General features: G+C 36.3%; 1 protein-coding gene and 1 pseudogene across 1 annotated transcript in view; one reads left to right on the forward strand and one right to left on the reverse strand.

Annotated features, from left to right (window-relative positions):
* Positions 1–7,426: 7,426 nt before the first annotated feature.
* Positions 7,427–15,383, reverse strand: LOC122327218 (annotated as a pseudogene).
* A 1,266-nt stretch (positions 15,384–16,649) lies between these two features.
* The window catches only part of LOC122327219 (armadillo-like helical domain-containing protein 3), a 17,860-nt gene continuing 12,009 nt past the window's right edge, over positions 16,650–22,500 (forward strand). The window contains 13 exon segments of the mRNA XM_043222432.1: positions 16,650–16,755; positions 17,135–17,251; positions 18,178–18,234; positions 18,316–18,462; positions 18,978–19,058; positions 19,060–19,086; positions 19,189–19,281; positions 20,511–20,585; positions 20,675–20,761; positions 20,855–20,911; positions 20,995–21,038; positions 21,129–21,189; positions 22,035–22,081. Of these exon segments, the coding sequence (XP_043078367.1) occupies positions 17,150–17,251; positions 18,178–18,234; positions 18,316–18,462; positions 18,978–19,058; positions 19,060–19,086; positions 19,189–19,281; positions 20,511–20,585; positions 20,675–20,761; positions 20,855–20,911; positions 20,995–21,038; positions 21,129–21,189; positions 22,035–22,081 (878 nt within the window). The 5' untranslated portion in view covers positions 16,650–16,755; positions 17,135–17,149.

Below are 22,500 nucleotides of genomic sequence, written 5' to 3' on the forward strand. Positions count from 1 at the left end.
TAAATTCAGAATAGATATAATACTAATATTACTAGTATTCTACGGCACCGCAATCTGTATAATTACTTAAAACTAATTGCACTAATATTCCCACAGTAATGACAAAAGTATTACAATAGCATTTCAATCAGTACAATAATATAGCACTATTATTTCACCACAATATTTGAATCTGCATAATCATTTAAACTAGTATTATGCAATACTTGTGGCGATATATATTGATACAGTACTAGTAGTAGTAACTTTACCAGCACTGGCAGTGGTGTAATACTAGCAACATCGGTACTAGTATTACAGCATTTTTACAATTACCTAGATTTTAACCTAGTGATATGCACTACCATGTGGTATCGGTAATGTAAATGGTAGTAGAATGCATGTATGAGTATAGCTGCAGTGCTAGTATTAGCATGGTGGTTTAGCACTAATATCGAAGTAGTAATGATGTTGCAGCAATAACACTGTTAGCTAATTCTTGACTAGCAGCAGGAAAACTAACACACATGTGCTGGCTGAACATACCTTCTTCATAATCCCAGTCTCTTTCTCTTGCTGAAGGTCGTGTACCTCTCCAGCTTGTTGTCAATAAACTCCATCTTAATTCTTCCCGCGTCGTCGCGTTTTCTTGCCCGGTTTGGCACCGAAAGCCACACCGGTGGAAACCCCCTCGTATGCCGCCGACAGTCCCGCGTGAGATCCCGAAAATCCGCCGACCTCCATCTCCGCTCCTCTCCCACTTCACCCCTCTCTGTCTTACCACGGGACTCCTCCTCATCGTCCCCAGAGTTCGAGTTCTCCGTCAGAGCCGCTCAGCACAACAACCTCCACCGACGCGACTATCTATCCGTCATCTGCCCCCCGTCGAATGGGTTTATGGTAGAGTTTACCACCCCAAGAGCCCCAGATGTGCTGCCCACCTGTGAGGGGTCAACCCGTGCCGTGTTGCCGGAGCGCCCTCGGCCCCTCTGGCCGTCCTGCTTCCCCCAACATCGCCCGCGGTAAGGTGGTGAGATCCGAGCAGATCCCAGATCAAACCCAGCAGATCGCTTCCTCGATACCGAACTTACCTCACATATGCTGAAGCTAGGAAACATTGGCTAAACTCGTCAGTCAAAACGCGCGGTATCCGGAGTTTGAGGACGGATATGTTTTTCTATTTGAAAGTCGCGATATAAGCGGCTCGTGATTTTCAAAAAACAAACCTCCAAAATCCAGCCCTTTACGACCATCGTACAAAGTTTACAGCGTATAGTTTCCGCCTCACAGTCCATCAATCAAACCTCAACTGAATTTACGCTGCGTTTGCCACATTTGGAAACAACGAATCGCGACCGTGCTTCAAATGTACATCCGCTAACAGAACTAGTCACCTGCTGTAACGTCTGTACCGCGTAATGTTATTCATACTTTCAACGCATAAATGACTATACTTTGGTCGTACGTTACGTTTGATGTTTTTTGAAACGATATAGTTGCCGATGGCGTGGCTTATTTAGGAATTTATCTCACGAGGCCGTTCTGCCTAAAGATTCTACTTTCCTCCATATAAAGCGAGGCGATGTTTCCTTATATGGTGATGGCTGTCCATGTATGGTGAGTCACAGCGCTGCGCTGCGATTGGTTACGCAAACCTCTCCGACTTCGTGATTGGTTCGAATCTAATTTGCCGACAGAAAAGGCTTACGTCATGCGCAGCAGCGAACCAGCCGCAAACGTTCCCGGACCTTTAGACCCTCGTAGTAATATACTAACGACATAAATACACAATTTCTGTCGAGGAATGTTTGAAAAGCTGAACACATACACTTAACGAATCCTAAAACCGAAAGCGTGTTGGAACGACTGCTGAGTTTAGTTTAGTGCAAACTGAGGTGAATTTCAGCTCTGTGAGAGTTGTCCCCGATGCGATACTCTGGGTAACCAGCAGATGAGGCTCTTGCATTAAGTTTTGGTTCTGGTACCAAACAAAACTCAATCTTTTGACCTCCTACGCATCTTATCTGCCTACAAATACTAAAAATACATTTAGACTTCTTTAATCGGTTTTTAGCCTTGTAAAGCGAAGGTTTTTCATTGTCCCAAGAATACAAACATTTTACTCTAATAGTAGTAAAATAGTATGCATTTGGCTGCTCAAATATCAGGGCAAGTTTCCTAAAGGTTTTAGGTTCTAAACCATCCAGTCTAATGATTTACTCTACTTAATCTTGGTCCCATGAGAGACACAAGGCCATGAATTAATCTCATGATTAATCACAATAAAACCATCAGAAAGATGTCACATATAACATATATATATATATATATATATATATATATATATATATATATATATATATATATATATATATATATATATATATGCTTTTTGAGGGGATATCATGCACCAAATCCTAATAAAAAACCCTTGAAGTTCTCATGTATGACTTGCATGCTTTCTGTAAATGACTAGCTGTCAGTGTGTAAATATTCTTACAGGAACTGCTCGATTATTGTCATGACAACATCACATAGTTAGGCATATTCCCATCTGCAACTTGCGGGAGGTAATAACTACTGCAGATGAATCTGTGGTCCCCATAAACTGTTCCGAGGAATATACCAAACTGACCCATGCATGTTGTGCAATGCTAGCAACAGATTAAATTTTTGCACATAGGCATTTTCCTTTCTGGTACTACACGTTTGTTTTCGAGCGAATAAAAGTGACACAACTGTTACTGTATTTATTTTTATTTCCAAAACTTTTTACAGCAGAATAAATGGCACAGAGGCTATGAATGAGTAAAAAAAAAAAAAGCAAAACTTGAGAGCAGACTGAACGAAACATTTCTAAACGAGAGGTGCGAATCCAATTCCATTTGAGTTTTGTTAAACAAATAGAGACCTGCTGTTCTCTACTTCAGCAGAAGTTAAACCGTCCACATCAGTTTAGATTCTGATCAAAATGATGATCAAAACGGGAGCGTTTAAGAAATCAGTGTTTGATCATAAGAAAACAGATAATGACAACATTCAGATTGATTTGCAAGCATTAAAAATACTAAGTCAGTTCTCGAAGCAGCCAACGTGGAGATAGCTTGGCGAAATAATTTCATACAGCGGTGGTGGTGCGCAAACCATTCCGGCTCTCCCATGCACCACGTCTCTGGGGCGCCGGGTGTGACGCAATGATTTAAGTAACAGTGTTTTGTCAAGCAGACCATCGATACGAAACACTGCAGAAGATCAAACGCTGCTCTGGCAACCCATACAGCGACATGTTAGGCAAGAGTTCCATTGCTTATGCGACCCTAAACCCTTGCCAGCAATTTCCTGAAAACATCACTCTGTTTCCAAACATTGCTGCCTTATTCTCATAGGATAGGAGGTCATTTCTGCAGTATTTGCAAGGTGGAGGGAAGCATTTCCATTAGCTAAGGATGCCATTAGATTACGACACAAACTGTTCCACTGAACTCTGTGCAGTTCTGTTTGCTTTTTATCCACATGTTCCACCTATAAAACACTTTTCCCCTGCTAAGAAGTAAAATCTAGTAAAGAATCTATAAGCACTTTTTTTTTTGATAATTCTGTTCCTAAACAATCCGTCTGCATGAGAAATGTGTAAAGCTTTGATTTGAGGAGAGAGTTTCAAAAATGTGAACTCTGTTGTTATACACTCGTCTTCATGTTGTTCTAAACTCACACAGTTACTTTCTGAGGGACTAAAAGGAGAGGTTTAGCAGAATGTTCATGCTGGGGAATGAGGGAAAGAGGATGAAACACCCAAAAAAGCATGATAAAAGTCATTTTTGAAGCCACACCATGTTCTTCACCAAATTCCAGTGCTGATTTTCCAGTGGTTTTCATGCAAAAATTTATGAAACATCTTTGACCATTTGCGCTTTTGCATTTTGCAACTGCATTTAACTAATAAAACACATCTCAAGACCATTTTTCCTATTCCACTTCTTTTGTAAACTGCGTTCTTCGTAGTGGGCCCTAACAGACCAAAATGTACGGTCATTAGTGGTCATTGAATTGTCGTCGTAACCAATTGTGATACCAATCTGAAGACGTGAAAGGTTCTGGTAGGGAGTATTTTCAATGACTAATTATTTTAGTCTGTTGAGAAGATTCACAATATAGCTTCTATTCACAATAAATTTTGTAATTTTTGGAGCTCCACAGAGTTTGTTTTAATGAGTTTAAACTTCACCTTATGTGTTTTACTTAAAGAAAGTCATATGAGTTTACAACAACAAAAGATGGTTAAATAATGACAGACCCACTTTTTGGATGAACTATCCATTTAAAAATCTGATGTGCAGCATAATCTTGCAAACCTCTTGCTACTAAGACAAAAGAATAACCTGTACTTTTCAGAATGAAACTTGAGCGACTGTGTTTCCTTCTGGTATCCAGCTGTGTTGTTTTCAGATATTTCTTGGTCTTCATGTCCACCCTCTTTGACCCTTGTCTTTCATGTTCCAAAGTACAAGTTACTTGAAAAACTTCAGTAAACCAGAGAACCTACATTTTTACAATTTTACGATGATTAACCCAATTCCTGTTTGAAACTCCAGTGAACATGCAACCATCTAGACCAGTGGTTCTCAGCCAGTTTTGTTTCAAGACCTACATTTTGCAATGGACATTAAATGGCAACCCAGCAAAGTATCAAAATTAATTTACAAAAGACTCGTCATAGAAATGTGAACTTCGCATAAAACTTTAAAACCAAACATTAATATCAATTGGTCGATTTAAAAACTGGCATCTGACACATTTTTAGGTATCAACCGACTAGTTAAGAAACACTGATCTAGACCACAACCAGGTAGCCATGCTGTGTTGAACGTTTTTAAACATTCATAAGCTGCAGTACACGCATAAAAACCAAGTGCTGATTCAGTACGATCTAGATGATTTAGAAAGGGTATGGACCCACGATAATGGTGAGTCTCAGTAGTGAGCTGGAACGGTAGCTCAAGAGGCGTTACTCTGGGTGACCATCTCCAGATCCACAACATGTTCTCTAGGTCCGGTCAAAGGCTTGGTCATCACCAACATGGCACTTACATTACTGGGAGCGCTGAAAGACAACGGCAAAGCCAAACACAGGCAGTGGTATGAATCACAGTGATCCGTGACAGGGTTGATGCTTTACGTGTATTTCATTAAGTTCACAGGTACGTATTTCAACTCTGTTATGGACAAAATATTACTGTGAGCAACAATGACTGCTCGATTCGGTGAATAGTGATGACTAATAAATTAAAGAATAATTCAGTGATTATTAACAACCTCAAATCAGTATATATGTAACAGAACCGATGCTAAACCTATTGTAGTGTTTACAGTTAAATTGCCCTGCTCAATTGTTCAACTCTGTTACGGGGAAAGTAATAGTGATCACTCTTTTACAGAGAAAACAACTTGGCAGAAAGCAGAAGAATGCGAACTGTAAATAATCTGGTGTTGTGTTATTGCCAGCTGAGGAGTTTACAAGACATTTTTGCACTGATCTTCAACCTAGGTATTTTAAATGTAACAGGAATGGCAAAAAGTAATGGAATTTGCAAAAAAAGTATGGGTTCAAACACAGGTGAGTAGCTCTTAGGTAGATCAGGTTTTATTACGATTACAGTTATATTGTCAAGCTTGATTGTTCAAAATCTTGACAAAAAGCACGAGAACATTTAGAATTTGTGCACTAATTTACAATCCAGTAAGATTCAACCCCTTGCATTTTAAAAAAAGTAAAAGGGTTGAAGCTTAACCTATTTTGGATAAGAAATGTGACATGTTCAAAGGTAAACCGACTGTATATTACAGTCTTTGTCCATTTTTCATTATGTTTACATTGTAGTTATATCATTACTGTTAATAGTAATACTCCAAAGTATAAGAATGTATTATATAAGGAGTGTACAAATGGCAAAAGTATAAGAAAGACGGTGTTATACAATGATATGTTAATTAGGCATTTTTATTAATTAGTCCTGTATATCTAAAAGCTTGACCAGTTGAACAATAGTACCATTTAACCTTTTTCAAATAAATAATATAAAATTGCACAAATCATTTTGAACTGAACAAAGTATTTAAAGGGAGAAGGTTACACTAAAATTTACGTTAGATGTTAAATCACTATTCTTTTATATATAATTCATCTATAGTTTCTATAGTGTTAAATGCTATCACAGTAGAAGTAACAGCAATTAACTTACGGAAGAGCCCTGATTTTTCAAGGAAAAAGTAATTAAATTGCTTTTGTTAATTAAGTAACACATTACACCCAATGCTGGTAAAGCGTAAATAACTAACTGCAAGGCTGTAATCACAGATCTTACCCTCAGGTAGAATTCTCCTCCTCATTGCGGATTTGATGGTGAAGGTGTTTATCATGTTGGGGTACACACTGGTAGCTTGAATCTGGAAGATATCCGCAGGCACGAAAGCGATCGGAAAAGATGCTCATGTACTTGTAGACGATGACAGGCGGCAGTCTCGGCAAACACTTGGCGACTGGCACCTACAGCGTCTGTTGATAGAGAGTTAAACAGTTTGTGAAATGGATTTGTGGACGCATTTTTTCAAAAATACAGGGTATGGCATTATCGGGAGATTAGACGCACCCTTCGCCCGTTTTGACGTATGGCTCGTGGCAGGGGTTTCTGGGATAGCAACGAATCCTCCATAGTAGTTCCAGCACATTTCATCCTCTCCGCAGTTGTGTATGCAGTTTCACACTCGTTTATATCTATCAAAGGGATAGTTGACCCACAAATGAACGGCTACATACTACCTTTGTATTTAAAAATGTATTTAGTTACTACTTGTATTACACTCGAGTGTGCTGTTGTATGAAAGAGGGTTTCAAGTGTGCTACAAGTGCAAAGATAGATGTTAAAAAGTGCATTTTAGTTCATATTCATTGTGTCTCAAAAAAAGCACAGCTGTGTACACTCAGATGATCTTAAGCGTATCTTAAGAAGTACTAAAGAATCATTGGTAGTATATTAAGAACAAAATTAGTGCTCGAAAATAGATTTTGTTACGTTATGGAAGTGTACTTAGGTTTTTTAGAATTTTATGAAGTTACTGAGAACATTTTTAAGTAGTTCTGCATCAGCACCACCATACCTGTTCACACATATGTTATTTATATGTGTTATACTCTCCAAAGTGGTGCTATAGGGTGATATGGAGGAGACGAATTGATAGGGTTTTGAGCCCATAAGCCTCGTGTTAAGATGCTTTCTGTCTATGGTAGGGTCCAAATATCTCTGCATCCATCAAAAACGTCTTAATTGGTTTTACAAAAAGGCGAACGAAGGTCTTACAGGTTTGGAACGACACAAGGGGGAGTAATTAAAGACAGAATTTTCATATTTGGGTCAACTATCCCTTTAACAGGTCGGAAAAGATTCAAGTTTCAAGAGTTTAATGTCACACGTGCAGAAAAAACTCCACAGTCTGTTACACCACACAATGAAAAGGTCAGTGAGTATCTTCAGAGTATCTTGAGGAGCCAGTATGAACTTTAATGTACCTTGGCACATCCATGACCCTTGGAGCTGGTATCCATCAGGACACATACACTGGTATCCGCCGGGCTGATTCGCACACTGGAACTGGCAGATGTAGTTTGAGAATTCACACTCATTGATATCTGGAAAACACGGATGAGAACGACATGGTATTGCTCATTACTGTAATTAATGTCAATTTAATGTCTGTGGACCTCATTTTGATTATCAGAGATGAAAGATTACATATTTTTATACTTAACTATACTAACATAGGAAAACCAGAATGCTTTAAGACAACAGCATATCAATAGTCATTGACACCAAGGATAATAACCATAATCATTTTTCATGATCATTCTAAATCTAATAGCAAAGTCCAAAAACACAATGATCTTGTTAAAGCCATTTTCAGGACAATTTAATTCCAGCTGATGAGCAATAAACATCGGCAGCCAATCAGAATCTAACTGACGACATTGTTATGAGTTATCTCGGTGTAAACTGTTGTTATTAAGTTTTTTGATTGATTTAAAAAGGTGGTATCGTACTTTAAAACAAATGCCAGTTAATTTAATATTTTTAATCGTCAAATGCATTGAGACGTTTTTAAGAGTGGCTTTTAGTGTTAAGTAGCTCATTAGGTCCATTAAGATAAATAAATATAGTGAATCATAAAAAAAACCCATTGTACCATTATCACCTTTAAATATTGTTTGATTATGATTATATTGATGTGATTGGCTACAGCAGGGTAGTGTTTTTGTAGATATTAGTTGTCAGTAATTTATTTGTTTACTTATACATCAAAATTATTGTTGATGAAATTTAATACCAGGTTTAAAATATCCCGGACTGTTCCAATTATATTATGTAGTTTCAACAACTTCAAAGGTTATACTTTTTAAAATACATTCAAAGTGTAAAAAACCAACCAACCTTGGCAGGAGACTGAGTCTGAAGCCAGTTCATATCCGACTTCACATTGGCAGATGAAAGAGCCAATCAGATTGTAGCACTGATGTTGGCATGGGTTTATGTGTAACGCATTCATTCACATCTGTAAAAAAAACACACGATTGGAAGTTAATGATAGATGATGAAATTAAAAATAAGAGCGCATGAGTAATAAACAAAATAACTGGCCATTGCCAATTGCTTATTTCATTCATTCCTTAAATATAACACTAATAATGGCACTTATTTAAAACAACAGGTAGCATATTCCAAAACACATCTTTTCTGCACTCCTAATCATTCTTTGGTATGCCTAGCGAGGTTTCCAGCTTCGCTCTGGAGCGCAGAAAGTGTCCTTTCACGCTGTGAGGGCCACCGTGGGTGGTCTGCACTTATCTGCCAGGTTCGGTCAAGTAACTGTATACAAAAACCTAAGAATAGGCCAGTTTTCTGTGATTCATATACAGACTATTGGATGTGCAGCACGTGTGAGCATAAAAGCGTCCTCATCCGAACAAGACAGATTGTTCCTAGGCTCTTAAGTGACCTATTTGAGGCATTAATGGGAGAATAATGTCAACGCACAGATCCGAAGACCCCCGTGAGGCCTCTTGCCGAGTGTTTCCAAAGCTTTGCTGACCAGCGTTTGGGCCCTTTAAGGGGTTTAGTGTTGCTGATAGCCAACCTGGCAGGAAAAAACGAGGCAAGGCCTCGCGGGCAAGAGTTCAGATGAAAAAAAAAAGTGCTTTTTTGCCCAACTCTTTGAGAGAGACACACCTGGAGTCTGTGATCACCCACATGATGGTGATTTTATTCCAGCAAACCGGTGTTAGATTCCGAAGGAATCGCTGCCAAGGCGCTTCTGAAAGAGACTGGCCGAAAATATGTAAACATTGCAGGAAGGCTGACTCTCTTTTGCGGGAAGAGGCCCGAGCTAATTGTTGACTCATTTTAACGGGCTGAGAGATACATGTCCTGACCCATACTTCTCGAACAAAACCACATCAACTCTGGTAGCTGCGTGATAACAAAAAAATGTAGTCGCTAAAGGGACATTTGATCTAAGATTAGTGTCCAAGAACATGTGGACAACAGCCTATTTACTGAACGTCTGAAGAATATTGCACACAACAATGGCTTAAATCAAAAGGAGAGAGGACAAGGTCAAGTACTTTAAAATACCATTTGACTGTGTTCAAGTGGTTAAATGTCATGTGGTGCAACTTGTAAAAAAATTCAATACATTACCATTATCTACATTACATTTATTTATTTATTAGGCATAAAAATATTAAAGACAAAAATAATCTTAAATGAATAAATAATAACTTTTTTTATTTATTTATTTCTCTACTGAAAAAACTGCTTATGTGGTGCGACTGACGTACACATGCAGGGGAAAAAAAACATAAAATAGAGGACAAGTATCTATAAGTATTTTAGAATATCAGAAAATATTCTAGTTCTAGGTGGAAAATGTCATATGGTGCAACCCCTCTCAAATAAAAATTAAGAACGAATAATTATTTATGTGTAAAAATTATAGTAAAATTTATAGTATGGTAAAAAAATAATTCATAGTAAAAAAATAAAATTACAATAGATCTAAAAAGCTTGTAAACTCACGAATACTCACTTAAAATATATCAAGACACACCAGCAAGACCAAAAACCAAACTAATGCTAATTTTGCTTAGGATTAAAATAGACACTGATCTGTCATGAGACTTTTAGCAGAAGTGAAATCAGTTATCAAGTATTACAGCAAATGGAATCGAGGTGCAAATGATTGCTCATAGTATCTAATAAAATTTAAGATTGGGAAGCCAATGTGTTATTCTTGTTGGATGACATGTTCGTTGGCACGTCTTCGCAAATTCTTGTCTTTTCAGTCTCATCGTGAATGGTTTATGCAATCTAAATGGTTTGCTTCTAGCGCAGGGATTCAGCATGCTGTAACACGACTGAGTCTTCTATCAAGTTAGGAAAGAATCGGCACCATTAGCGCACACACAAAAATTGTTTTTATTCAGAAGAAGAGGAAGCAGATTTCTGGCGCTGCATCCTCCGAACAGACACAATGACTTCCCAAACAATGACATAATAACTTCCCAAGAGGTCAGAGTTTCTTAGCTTGTTAACTATACATTCTGCACAGAGAGGTCATCTTCTGTCCAGCATTTTGGCCTCTAAGAATGAACTGTGTATGTTGATAAAATAAATCGCTAATAACTAGAAGCTAGGCTAAGTAGGCTAAATAGCTTATTTACATTTTATTAAATACATAAAAGCTTATATCATTGACTAGACTTTGCATATGCACAGTCCACTCGATGTTGCGATAAGTGTGTGCGAATCAGCATTCATAAATATTCTCCCATGGCCTTATGGGATAGAAAGCCCATCGCATGTACCCTTAAAAATCTTGACAGAAGTAGTAAACCGTCTAGGGTATTTTGGAAACACGGCGTCATGAATACTAAAGATTTCGGCACACTACCATTTTGGCATACGTGAAGGGTCACCAAGAAGCTACGTACCAAATGTTGTGAAAATTGAACACAAGGTGGCGCTATAATTCATTTTTTTCTCCTAGAATCTAAATTCTTCTGTTTCTTTAGCCGTGTATGTTTCTTGGCTAATATTTTCTGCCATTTTTAATTTAAAGGAGCGCTCGTTTCCAACATGGCATAAAAAGCTTACATAATTATGAGTTTATGTCTCACAAATCCAAGTTTATTTCTCAGGATTCTGGGTTTAATGTCTCGCAATTCAGTTTTTATCTCAAAAAGAAAAGATCTGTGAAAAAGATCAGGTTTGCTAGATGTAAATTCAAGAATCGAAAGATATAAACTCAGAATTGGGAGAAAGAAAAATGTATATGTTGTCATTCTAACTTTTTTGGCCATTTTAAATTTAAAAACGTAAGATTTATATCTTCCATTTCAGGCGCAAAGTAGTTTAAGACTCCAAGAAATGCACATTCAATAAGGCCAGGAGCAAAAATGACTGTGTCCGTGCCTTTTCAGCGCTAATTCTTCACTGTGCATTTTAATAAAATTTACAAAATAAAATAAAATTAACATTTCTAAACCCCAATATTTTGTTGAAGCCATTGCTATTTGGTGCTTAAGAAACTTACCTGGGTTATATGGTATGGTGGTTACTCTTATGTTAACAGACAATCTATTTTAATGCTCATTATGATGGTTAAATGTACTCTGATCATCTTTAATGATTAACCAATAGTTTAAAACAAGACATGGCTTGTAGTACTGCTTATTGAGGTCCATAGCCTTCCCTACAGCAGCGGTGTCGGAGTATGGAGTGAAGGAACCTTCAGAGAACTTATACAGAATGTTCCTCCTTTGATAGGCAGGAAAGTTTTCTTAGATAGATACCCTAACCTACAGGTAACATTCTGTTTACGTTAAGAAAACTTTCCTGGCTAACCAAAAGGGAATGCTCTTGAGAACGTTCTGGGAACTAAAAACTAACATTCCCAGAACGCCGGGAACCAGAAATTGTTAGTTGGGTTGTTTAGCGCATTGCTATTTAAGTGGCAACTTAAAAAAACTGACCCACTAAAACCTGAAGTCAATAGCGTAGTAGTTTTTTGTTCAAAATTACAGAATTACAAAATAAAAGACCATTACTGTGTAGGCTACATAAATATAAAAATGCCTGCATGTCATGGTGATTGCATGATTAAGAATTAAGCTAGTTCTTTGCTAAAATCTGACAGCTTTCCCGTCGTCAGACTAGTGAAAGTGGTTTTGGACACTGGCTTGCAGTCTGAATTGCGATTTGCAAGAATTGTTCATTTTATTTTATTTAACAGAACAAGCTATAGTCTACACATGGACTATTGTATACACACCACTCACAGGATTGTGGGTCATGGTATCTTTCAACTCCAAAAGTGCAACAAACAATGCAAATAAGCAAGCAGAGAACGGGCAGCTATTGCTCACCTCTGCAGTAGTTCTGAGAGTCCGACATGTAACCCACGCTGCACTGGATCGTGTGCGTTGAGCTATGAATGTGTCTTGAGTAATCTCCCCTGAAGCTGGGCTGAACATCTACTCTTTCCACTGGCGGGGGGGGAGTGGGCTCATCCTCGCCGTTACTGATGATTATCTGAGCGTTGTGAGGAAGGCAGAGGTAGCCACCAAAATGGTTGACGCATTTCATGCCCCCTTTGCAGGCTTCCTGCAGCGTCTTGCACTCATCTATATCTGTGGAGAAAACAGACACAAAAGTAGTTATCTGTCTTTTTGACATGACTGTCTAGCACGGGTCCTGTTTATGCAGTATTCTAATTCATGGTGGGTTTCTAACGGCTGATGCTGATTTTCTAATATATCGGTGCATGTGTGTCAATGTATAAATGTGAAAATACTGTGCTGATCTCAGAGGGTCCAAACACTGGCTGGTAAAGCAGCTTGGCCAATATACTGGTGTAGAGCTAACCGCTATCAAGCTATCAAGACATAAATATTACCTTTACAGCTTTGTTTTTCATGGTCGAATTCATAACCTTCAGTGCACTGCAAAAGAAGAGTCAAAGAAAAAATGAAATAAATACTGGGACAAAAAAATGAAATCTATCTATCTATCTATCTATCTATCTATCTATCTATCTATCTATCTATCTATCTATCTATCTATCTATCTATCTATCTATCTATCTGTCTACCTGTCTGTCTGTCTGTCTGTCTATCTATCTATCTGTCTGTCTGTCTATCTATCTGTCTGTCTGTCTATCTGTCTATACACTGGTCCAATATCTATCTATCTATCTATCTATCTATCTATCTATCTATCTATCTATCTATCTATCTATCTATCTATCTATCTGTCTGTCTGTCTATCTATCTGTCTGTCTGTCTATCTGTCTATACACTGGTCCAATATCTATCTATCTATCTATCTATCTATCTATCTATCTATCTATCTATCTATCTATCTATCTATCTATCTATCTATCTATCTATCTGTCTGTCTGTCTGTCTGTCTGTCTGTCTATCTATCTATACACTGGTCCAATATCTATCTATCTATCTATCTATCTATCTATCTATCTATCTATCTATCTATCTGTCTGTCTGTCTGTCTGTCTGTCTGTCTGTTCTGTCTATCTATCTATCTATCTATCTATCTATCTATCTATCTGTCTGTCTGTCTGTCTGTCTGTCTGTCTGTCTGTCTATCTATCTATACACTGGTCCAATATCTGTCTGTCCGTCTGTCTGTCTGTCTGTCTGTCTATCTATCTATCTATCTGTCTATCTGTCTGTCTATCTATCTATCTATCTATCTATCTATCTATCTATCTGTCTGTCTGTCTGTCTGTCTGTCTGTCTATCTATCTATACACTGGTCCAATATCTATCTATCTATCTATGTATCTATCTATGTATCTATCTATCTGTCTGTCTGTCTGTCTGTTTATCTATCTATACACTGGTCCAATATCTATCTATCTATCTATCTATCTATCTATCTATCTATCTATCTATCTATCTATCTATCTATCTATCTATCTGTCTGTCTGTCTGTCTGTCTATCTATCTATCTATCTATCTATCTATCTATCTATCTATCTGTCTGTCTGTCTGTCTGTCTGTCTGCCTGTCTATCTATCTATCTGTCTGTCTGTCTGTCTGTCTGTCTATGTTGTGCTTTACTTGCCGTGTATGTGACAGGATCCTGAGCTTCGGTTTCCTGAGGCACAGCGAAGTGGACGGCGACACTCAAACACAAGCAGATCCCCAACATTGTGACCTGCAGCCCAGAGAAAACAGACGCTCGCGCTTTCACAAGTCATCACCGAGCCCATGTGCATTTGCACCATTTCCACCTAAACCCCAATTACACTTCATCCGTGTTGCAAAGATCACATTGTTTGGTTTGAATAAAACCGCTGTTGACCCTGGCTCAGCTCTCCAGCATCTTGGCAGAGTCCAGCACATTGCAGCACAAAACAACAGTGTCCAAACTGTGCCCGCTCACCCAGTCCATAAAAGCAATTAAGCCATGGCACATTTTTAAAAGTATCACATTGTCCTTGTGCAAATTACCATATCCAGCATATTTGAGACCAAGGGCAGATCTCATTTCAACACTGTGGGAAACGTTCGTGACGAATTCAGTCTTGTAATATTAAATTTAATGGTTTTTTTCCCCCTGAGGATGAACATCTCTGTTCTGGAAGCTCTTTGTGAACCTCCCAGACTGTGTCAGAAAGAAGCAGCTCAAATAAAACACGTAAATCTACAGTACAAGCTTATTATGGCTATTTCAAAAGTAGTGCAACTGAAGGCATGTACCAACTAGTACTTAGACACCATATTTATCCGACAAAGCCCTCCAGCAACCTCCTTCTGAAATTGTTGTTTTCTGTTCCACAAAACCTCCTATTCATGTAATCATGCTAGAAGTTGAAGCCGAAGTCTATTGTCATTCAAAAGTAAGAAATGCTCATGCAATATAACCAGATAAATTATTCCTTGTGTACGGATAAAACAAAGCACAGCTGTTCTACGTGAAGCACTAAAACTTGTAGTTTCTGAGTTGCACGTTGCACAAACAGCTGCTATACCGTAGTTATCAGCCAAAATGACATAGAAATCCTTCACATAGAATAGAATTTACAATACAATCCCAATACAATATACCTTATCAAACAGGATTCTCCCCTTCTTGCCCAAAGTCCTGCCTGTGTGTGTGAAGTGAGTGGAGATCTTACCCTGTGTGATTTATTCCACTGAAGCTTGAGGAGCACTGGAGTCTCTCACACATGAGGTGCCTGCGATCATGTTCTTATAAGAGGCAGGTTTTTCTCTCAAGCCTTTTCAAATTATGTTTTTTCTCACTGCAACATTCTTGCTGGAATATAAAGGCAGCGGTTTGTGGCTCCACCTACTGCTAAACATTTAGACCTACAACAGACATGGTCTGTGAAGGAAAGGCTTAGCAATAATTAATTTACGACCTTCAATATCATTATTAACTTTTAGAAATGTATCTTTTAATCTGTAAATTAACTATTGATTGAATTGTATTTGTTCTTAATTATTTTAAGAATTATCTTAAATACTGCAATCAATTTTTTCAAATTTATATTTTTAATTTATATTAAGAATTCTGATGGAAATTCATAAATATAGAATTTAATACATAAAACAAGAAAACTTGATTTAATTTTATTTTTTTTTTAAATTTTTTAAGGCACGCATAAAATAAAAATTAAAGACCAATGTCTGATCAGTAAATAACAGTTATATTATAAATGTGTTACGTATCATAAAATTCTAATTAATTATATTTTACACACGATGACAAACAGTTTCTTATATTATTAGTAAAATTCTAAAATAAGTTAAAAAACTAAAGATTTGATAATGTTGATAACATTTTTTATTACCAATAATCAGATGATCTAAGATCATTAATATGTATCATACAAAAAAATGCTAAATAAAAAAAAATATGTAATCTAAAGGTCTGTTTGTTTTCTTAGAAAGCTGTTTATTTATTTATTTTATAAAATCTAAAATGTACAAAAATATATATAAAAAAGGTTCTATCTAAAAAGTAGGAGGAAGGTCTTACCAATAATCAAAATCCACGTATATCTCAAGAAATATGATAAAATAAATACAGAATATAATTTAGAAAATGAAATAACTGATTTATTCATTTAAATTTTTTCATCTTTTTATATATTTAACAAAACATTTTATTTTTTTTTATTATATTAGTATTACTATTATATTAAATAGTGTACGCTCATTTATCTATCATAAAATCTCTAAGAAAAATTATTTAAATATTGTTATAATATTTAAGCTATACAAAAATTAAATGAATAATAAATACATTTCAAATGTATATTTTTACATGCATGTTACATCTATACTAATAATACTTACATGAAGTGATTTTTGTGTCAAATTAATAACTTTTAACTGCTGACTTGCATTTATCAATAAAATACATTAATATTATTTTAAATGATTAATCTAATGTTGCACTATAGACTGTTAACAAAACAAATAATCCGGCATCTGTCAAATCATATCAGTACCGATGGTCTCATTTTTATGAGTATAATACAATAAAAGATTTTGGCTATATGTGTCTACTCAGCATGGCTAGCGGACGTGATGTAGCACGTGGGCGGGGTTTCCGCTCCCACCGGAAGTCAGTCGAGCGAAATCCATCTGTTTAGCTCCAAGAGTAATGGAACAAATACAGTGATTCGTTTACCCGGGTATGAACACATTATTGAATTTATCTGTTCAAACTGGTATATCCATGCCTGACTGTTATAAGTAACCGCTGGAATGCAAACTATTTTAAATGTGTTATAAATGACAAACAGAAAAAAGATGACAAACAGTTTAGCTTTGATCAGTTAGCACGGCTGCCCTAAATGTATAACGTTACTGTATTAAAATACCACTCGGAAGTGTTACTAAAAGGCCAGCGTTTCTTTGCGGTTTATAATGTTAGGAGGCTACATGCTAAAGCTAAGCTGTCAAAACACATGCACGAGAGTCTCGGTAGAAACCCGACCGAGTTCACGTCGAGGAGAGATGTTATTTGTCAGCGTTATTGTCGTGTTAACGTGTCTGAGTGTGTGTTTGTAGTCGCGTTTGAAAGCCATGGCTCAGACTGAGAAGAAAGCAGGTCTTCTGAGGAGAACCTCCTCTTCGAAGAAGCCTCTGAAGGAGAAGGTGGTGCTGATGTATGATGAGATCTTCGCGGTAAGTCCTTGTTTTTCCTGATGTGTCTCGTTAGGACTAAACAAGAGCCGCATTTGTTTGATTTAAAATATTTTTTGCTATTTAAAAAAAAAAAGCTAATTTCTATGTGAATACTTGTTATAATGTTATTGTGACCAAAGCTGAATTTTAAGCATTCAACAAGTCCAGTCTTCAGTGTCACATGATCCTTAAGAAATCATTCTAATATGCTAATATATATATATATATATATATATATATATATATATATATATATATATATATATATATATATATATTATGATAGTAGCAATAGTAATAAAAAAAAGGTAATAATAATAAAAATGTTTTTGAGCAGAACACTAGTATATCAGAATGATTTCTGAAGGATCATGTGACACTGAAGACTGGAGTAATAATTCTGAAAATTATTACTCAGCGCTGCATCACAGAAATAAATGACATTTTAACATGTATTAGAAAACTGTTATTTTAAATAGTCAAAAAAATTAACAATATTACAGCTCCTGCTGTATTTTGGATCAAGGAAATGCAGGCTTAAAAAAAAAAACAAAAAAAAATATTCAAAAAAATCAGATTACAGTTATTTCTTTATGGATTACATATTATTCACACAATAGCATTAAATTATTCATAATTTGATGATTCTCCCTTGATTTTTCCTCCACTGTGTGTCATACCATTCAGCTTTGATTATATTCCCAAAAACAGACAGAAATGCTTTAAGGAATATGTTTTTTTATATCAGAGTGTTATGTTTTATGGTAAATTTAAAACACGTGTCCTAAAAAGTATTAAAAACACATTACCTAAAAAGCAATTACGTTACTAACTTCAGTGTTCATCATGTAATCAGCAATGTCATTTATTTTAGTGGAAATGTTTTTAAAGATCGCTGACCACTGTTTTTTGCTCTTTCGCATCAGAAAGAGGACCCTACTAAGAACAATCCTCGCTTCTGGGACGAGCTGTTTCTGATGAAGGTCAGTGGCAGACGCGTATTGTAGTAAACGGCTGTTTGGTGAGCGCGTGGACCGTCTCATCGATCTGTGTGCTTCGAGCAGGTCAATCTGGAGTATCTGGAAGGGAAGTTGGAGTCTCTGGACGGAGATGAAGTCATGAAAATCAAAGACAACATCAACAGTTTGTTCCACCACTGCGTTCAAGCTCTGGGTGAAGAGCACCAGATCAAAGTAGTCAATGCGCTTCAGGTAAAAAAAAAAATAATAAAATACTTACTATGCTGCTTAACCGTTTCAAACAATATCTGAGAGCTATCTGCATAGACGACAACTGAAATGATCCAGATCCAGAAACGTAGTAAATGCATCTAGAAAACAGTCACACCAGTGGCGTTTCTGGATCTGGGATGATTTCGGTCGCTGTCTGTGGAAGGTCAGAGAGCTCTCAGATCTCATCAATAATATCTTAATTTAATCTGAAGGTGAACGGAGGGCAGCATTGGTGGACAAGAGACTTGCTTCTTTGAAAAACATTACAAAAACACACTTTTGAACAGTACTGGAAGTTTAGTTCTCGTAGAAAATGTGTCTTTATTATTTTATGGAAATATTCAATTGGAAACGTAAAACTGAAGTCAGCTTTTGTGTTTGAAAACACGCCCTGCATTCAGAAAATGTACCGGTTTCCTTTTGACCTAAAAATCTGAATGAACGCGACAAAGACTTTGAAAAGCACACCAGCCTCCTCCTGTCTGTTTCCAGAGACTCTTGGCGCGCTCTTCAGAGGAGTTCACCAGAAGAACAAATCCTCCACGGGCTTTGACATCATCAACATGCTGATGGGCTTTCGACAAAGCTGAGCTGCGGATGAAGGTGGGTTGTTTGTCCTGCTCACACACACACACACACACACACACACGACCTGGAGGTTTCTGCTGAAAGCTGATCTGAGCTGTGATGTAACTGTGCGTGCAGGAGCTCATGGAGAGCCTGGACAGCCTGCTGTGCGGTGATGGATCAGAGAGCCTGAAGAGCTTGTGTCTAAAGCTACTGCTGTGTCTGGTCACTGTAAGATCAGCGCATTCATTCTCCTGCAATCTTTTTGTAAAAATCTGCTCGCTTTTACATCTGTAGTAAATTAGTCCACTTGGTTTTTAGTGGGGATGCACGGTATTGGATTGCAGCCAATATTTTGGCTGATACCGATTTCTTTTTGTTTGGAAACAAGACCGATTTTTTACGTTTTGGTTGTTTTTTTACAAAACTTGCTTTCAGAAAATTAAGTGAACAATAATAAAGGCACACTGAAGCTTTGAAAATGACTATAGCATAAATAAACTGCTTTTTTTTTCTGAGAGAACCCCATTGTTGGCGTTAACCCCAACACTTTATTTTAAGATTTAACTTTTAATGGAGATTTGGGATTTAAATTTGTAGATAGTCTAAAGCAAAAGAGTTTACGCTACGTTAGTTAATAATTAAGACTTTTCCATTTGCAATAGAAATGTCATTGCACCGAGAACATAAACGTTAACAATTTTGAAATTATAGAAATAGAATAGTTGACACAAAAATGAAAATTTGCTAGAAATGTACTTGTTGAGGAGCTTGTTTCTTCATCAGATTTGGAAAAAATGTAGCGTTACATCACTTACAGGGGATCTATCCTGCGTAGTGAATGGGTGCCGTCAGAGGTCCAAACAGCTGATAAAAACATCACAATCATCTACAAGTAATTCACACCACTTTAGTTCTTCATGTCTTGAGAAGACACACTGTTTTTGTCTTCTCAAGTCATTAACTGATGGACTGGAGTGGTGTGGGTTTTTGTGATGTATTTATCAGCTGTTTGGACTCTCTTTCTGACGGCACCCATTCACATCCATTGGTGAGCAAGTGTATCATTGCTACATTTCTCCAAATTTGATAAAGAAAGAAACCCGGTGACCTGAGGATGAGGACTGGGGCTGCAAAATGATAAATTGTGATTAATCGCATTAAAAAAGCATTTTTTCCTGCTTGTAATTTATATTATATATTGCATGTAAAATGTGCAAAAAAAAAAAAAAACACATAATGGGTAATAACATTTTTATTTTGAATGTGATTAATCATGATTATTTTTTTTGCTGCCCTGTTGAGGGCATTTTTAGCAAACTTTATTTTCTGGTTCAACTATTCCTTTATAAATTTATGCATTCTCATTACACTATACTTTTCTTCTTTGCAGATGTTTTTGGATGTGCTTATAATGTGTGTGTGTGTGTGTGTTTTTAAAATGTTTTTCTTTCTTTCAGGTGACCGATAATATTAGTCAGAACACTATACTGGAGTATGTGATGATCAACAGTATATTTGAGGCCATTCTACAGGTAAAACTGTGATTGGGTGCATTATGTGTAGTGTTTTTTTTACCCGAGCATCATAACTTCCTCTATTTCATCCTCCTCTTTTTGTCCAGATCCTGTCTGATGTTTCCAGTCGAGCGCAGCACGGATACGATGCCGTGGTACTTTTAGCTCTGCTGGTCAACTACAGGAAGTATGAGGTGAATGCACAGTGATGTTTGTACTAAGATAACACGTTGTTCTAGTCACGAAGCATTGTTTGTGAGATTCATTGTTTCCTCTCTTCATTGTAGTCCGTGAATCCTTACATTGTGAAACTCTCAATAGTGGACGACGAGCCGACCCTGGACGTGAGTAGTCCGCCAGATTTTTGAAAATCAAGATATATTTCTGACCGTCATGCGTTGGTCTTATAGAACGGATCTGTTCGCAGGGCATGGGAATGGTCATCCACCACGCACTTGCAGAGTACAATAGGTAGCATGCGATCTTGTTTTTTTATTTTTATGTTTTTATTTTGAAGAAACGTCTGTGAAAGGTTTAACGTGATCCATCTGATTTCCACAGACAGTATAAAGACAAAGAAGAAGAAAACCAAGGAGGCTTTTTCTCCACCCTTACCAGCATGGTATAAAACTTTTTTATTATTTATTCATGTCTATGAAATCGTGTTTCCTTTTCAGTTTTTCTTCAATCCGTTTTTTTTTTCTAGACTCTATTGTTATGATTAAATTGTATTTTATTAATCAAAAAGCATGTCTAATTAATTAAAATCGTGAAAGTTTACAATACTAAATGGCAATTTATTAAACATTTAGCAAAAATGTATTTTTTCCAGTAATTGTTGGGATTGCATTAAATATTAATCAATAAAAGCATAAATAATTCATTTATATTTTAAATAGTAATACAAAATATGTATTATTATTATTATTATTATTATTTCTGTCGTACTTTCTTCAAGTTAAACCAGACTTTTATTTTGACAGGTTGCTGTGCACACCATTTATGTTTGTGTGTGATATTTTATCTCAAAAGAAAAATAAGACGCTCATGAATTGACTCTCAGAGCAGTTCTAGAGATTGTTTATTTACTCATAAATAAAAATAGTATATGCTTTGTAAACAAAATCATCTGCACCATTTATCTATACAGAGACATGCAGGATTCGTGTTTATATAGTATTTTTGTGGCTTAGTACATACCTCGTTTTGCTCTAAGTGTACTGACCTTCTTTTCATGTATCCATCCCAAATCTGGATGAAAAATGTTTTGGTAAAGTCCATTTTTATGACTAGATGGCTTTTGCGTTTTCCACATGGCGGAATTCATAGGGCCCTGCGTGTTTTTCCAAGCTGTTTAAAGTTTTTCTTTCCGTGGAAATTTAGCAGAATGTTCACACTGCTCTTTTCCATTACAATAGGAGTGACTTTGCACGTACATATTGATCGTAATTATGCTTTGGTCTGCAGGTGGGCAGTATGTTCATCGCTGATGCAGACGAGAAGCTGTCAGTACAGTGAGTAAAAATCATTTTAAAAAGTATTTTAATTAGTAATCTTTTCATATATAGCTAACCTACACATACTTGACTTTAATAATCATTCTAATTTAACTGTAAAGTTTTAATAATTATTCTGATTTAATGATACCAATTATGTTTTAACAATCATTTTAAGTTAACAATAACTGTAAGGTTTTAACAATTGTTCTGATTTAACATTTTAATGATAACTGATAACTTTTTAAAAATCATTCTAATTTGATGATTCCTATGTTTTAATAATTCTAATTTATAATTAATAATTATGAATTATATTTTAACAATTGTTCTAATTTAATAATAACCTTTTAATAGTAATTATAATTTAATAATCCTTTTACCGATTATATAATCATTCTAATTTAACAATACTTGTAAGGTTAGATAAAATATAT

The sequence above is a fragment of the Puntigrus tetrazona genome, chromosome 22 (assembly GCF_018831695.1).
Source record: "Puntigrus tetrazona isolate hp1 chromosome 22, ASM1883169v1, whole genome shotgun sequence".
Taxonomy (NCBI): domain Eukaryota; kingdom Metazoa; phylum Chordata; class Actinopteri; order Cypriniformes; family Cyprinidae; genus Puntigrus; species Puntigrus tetrazona.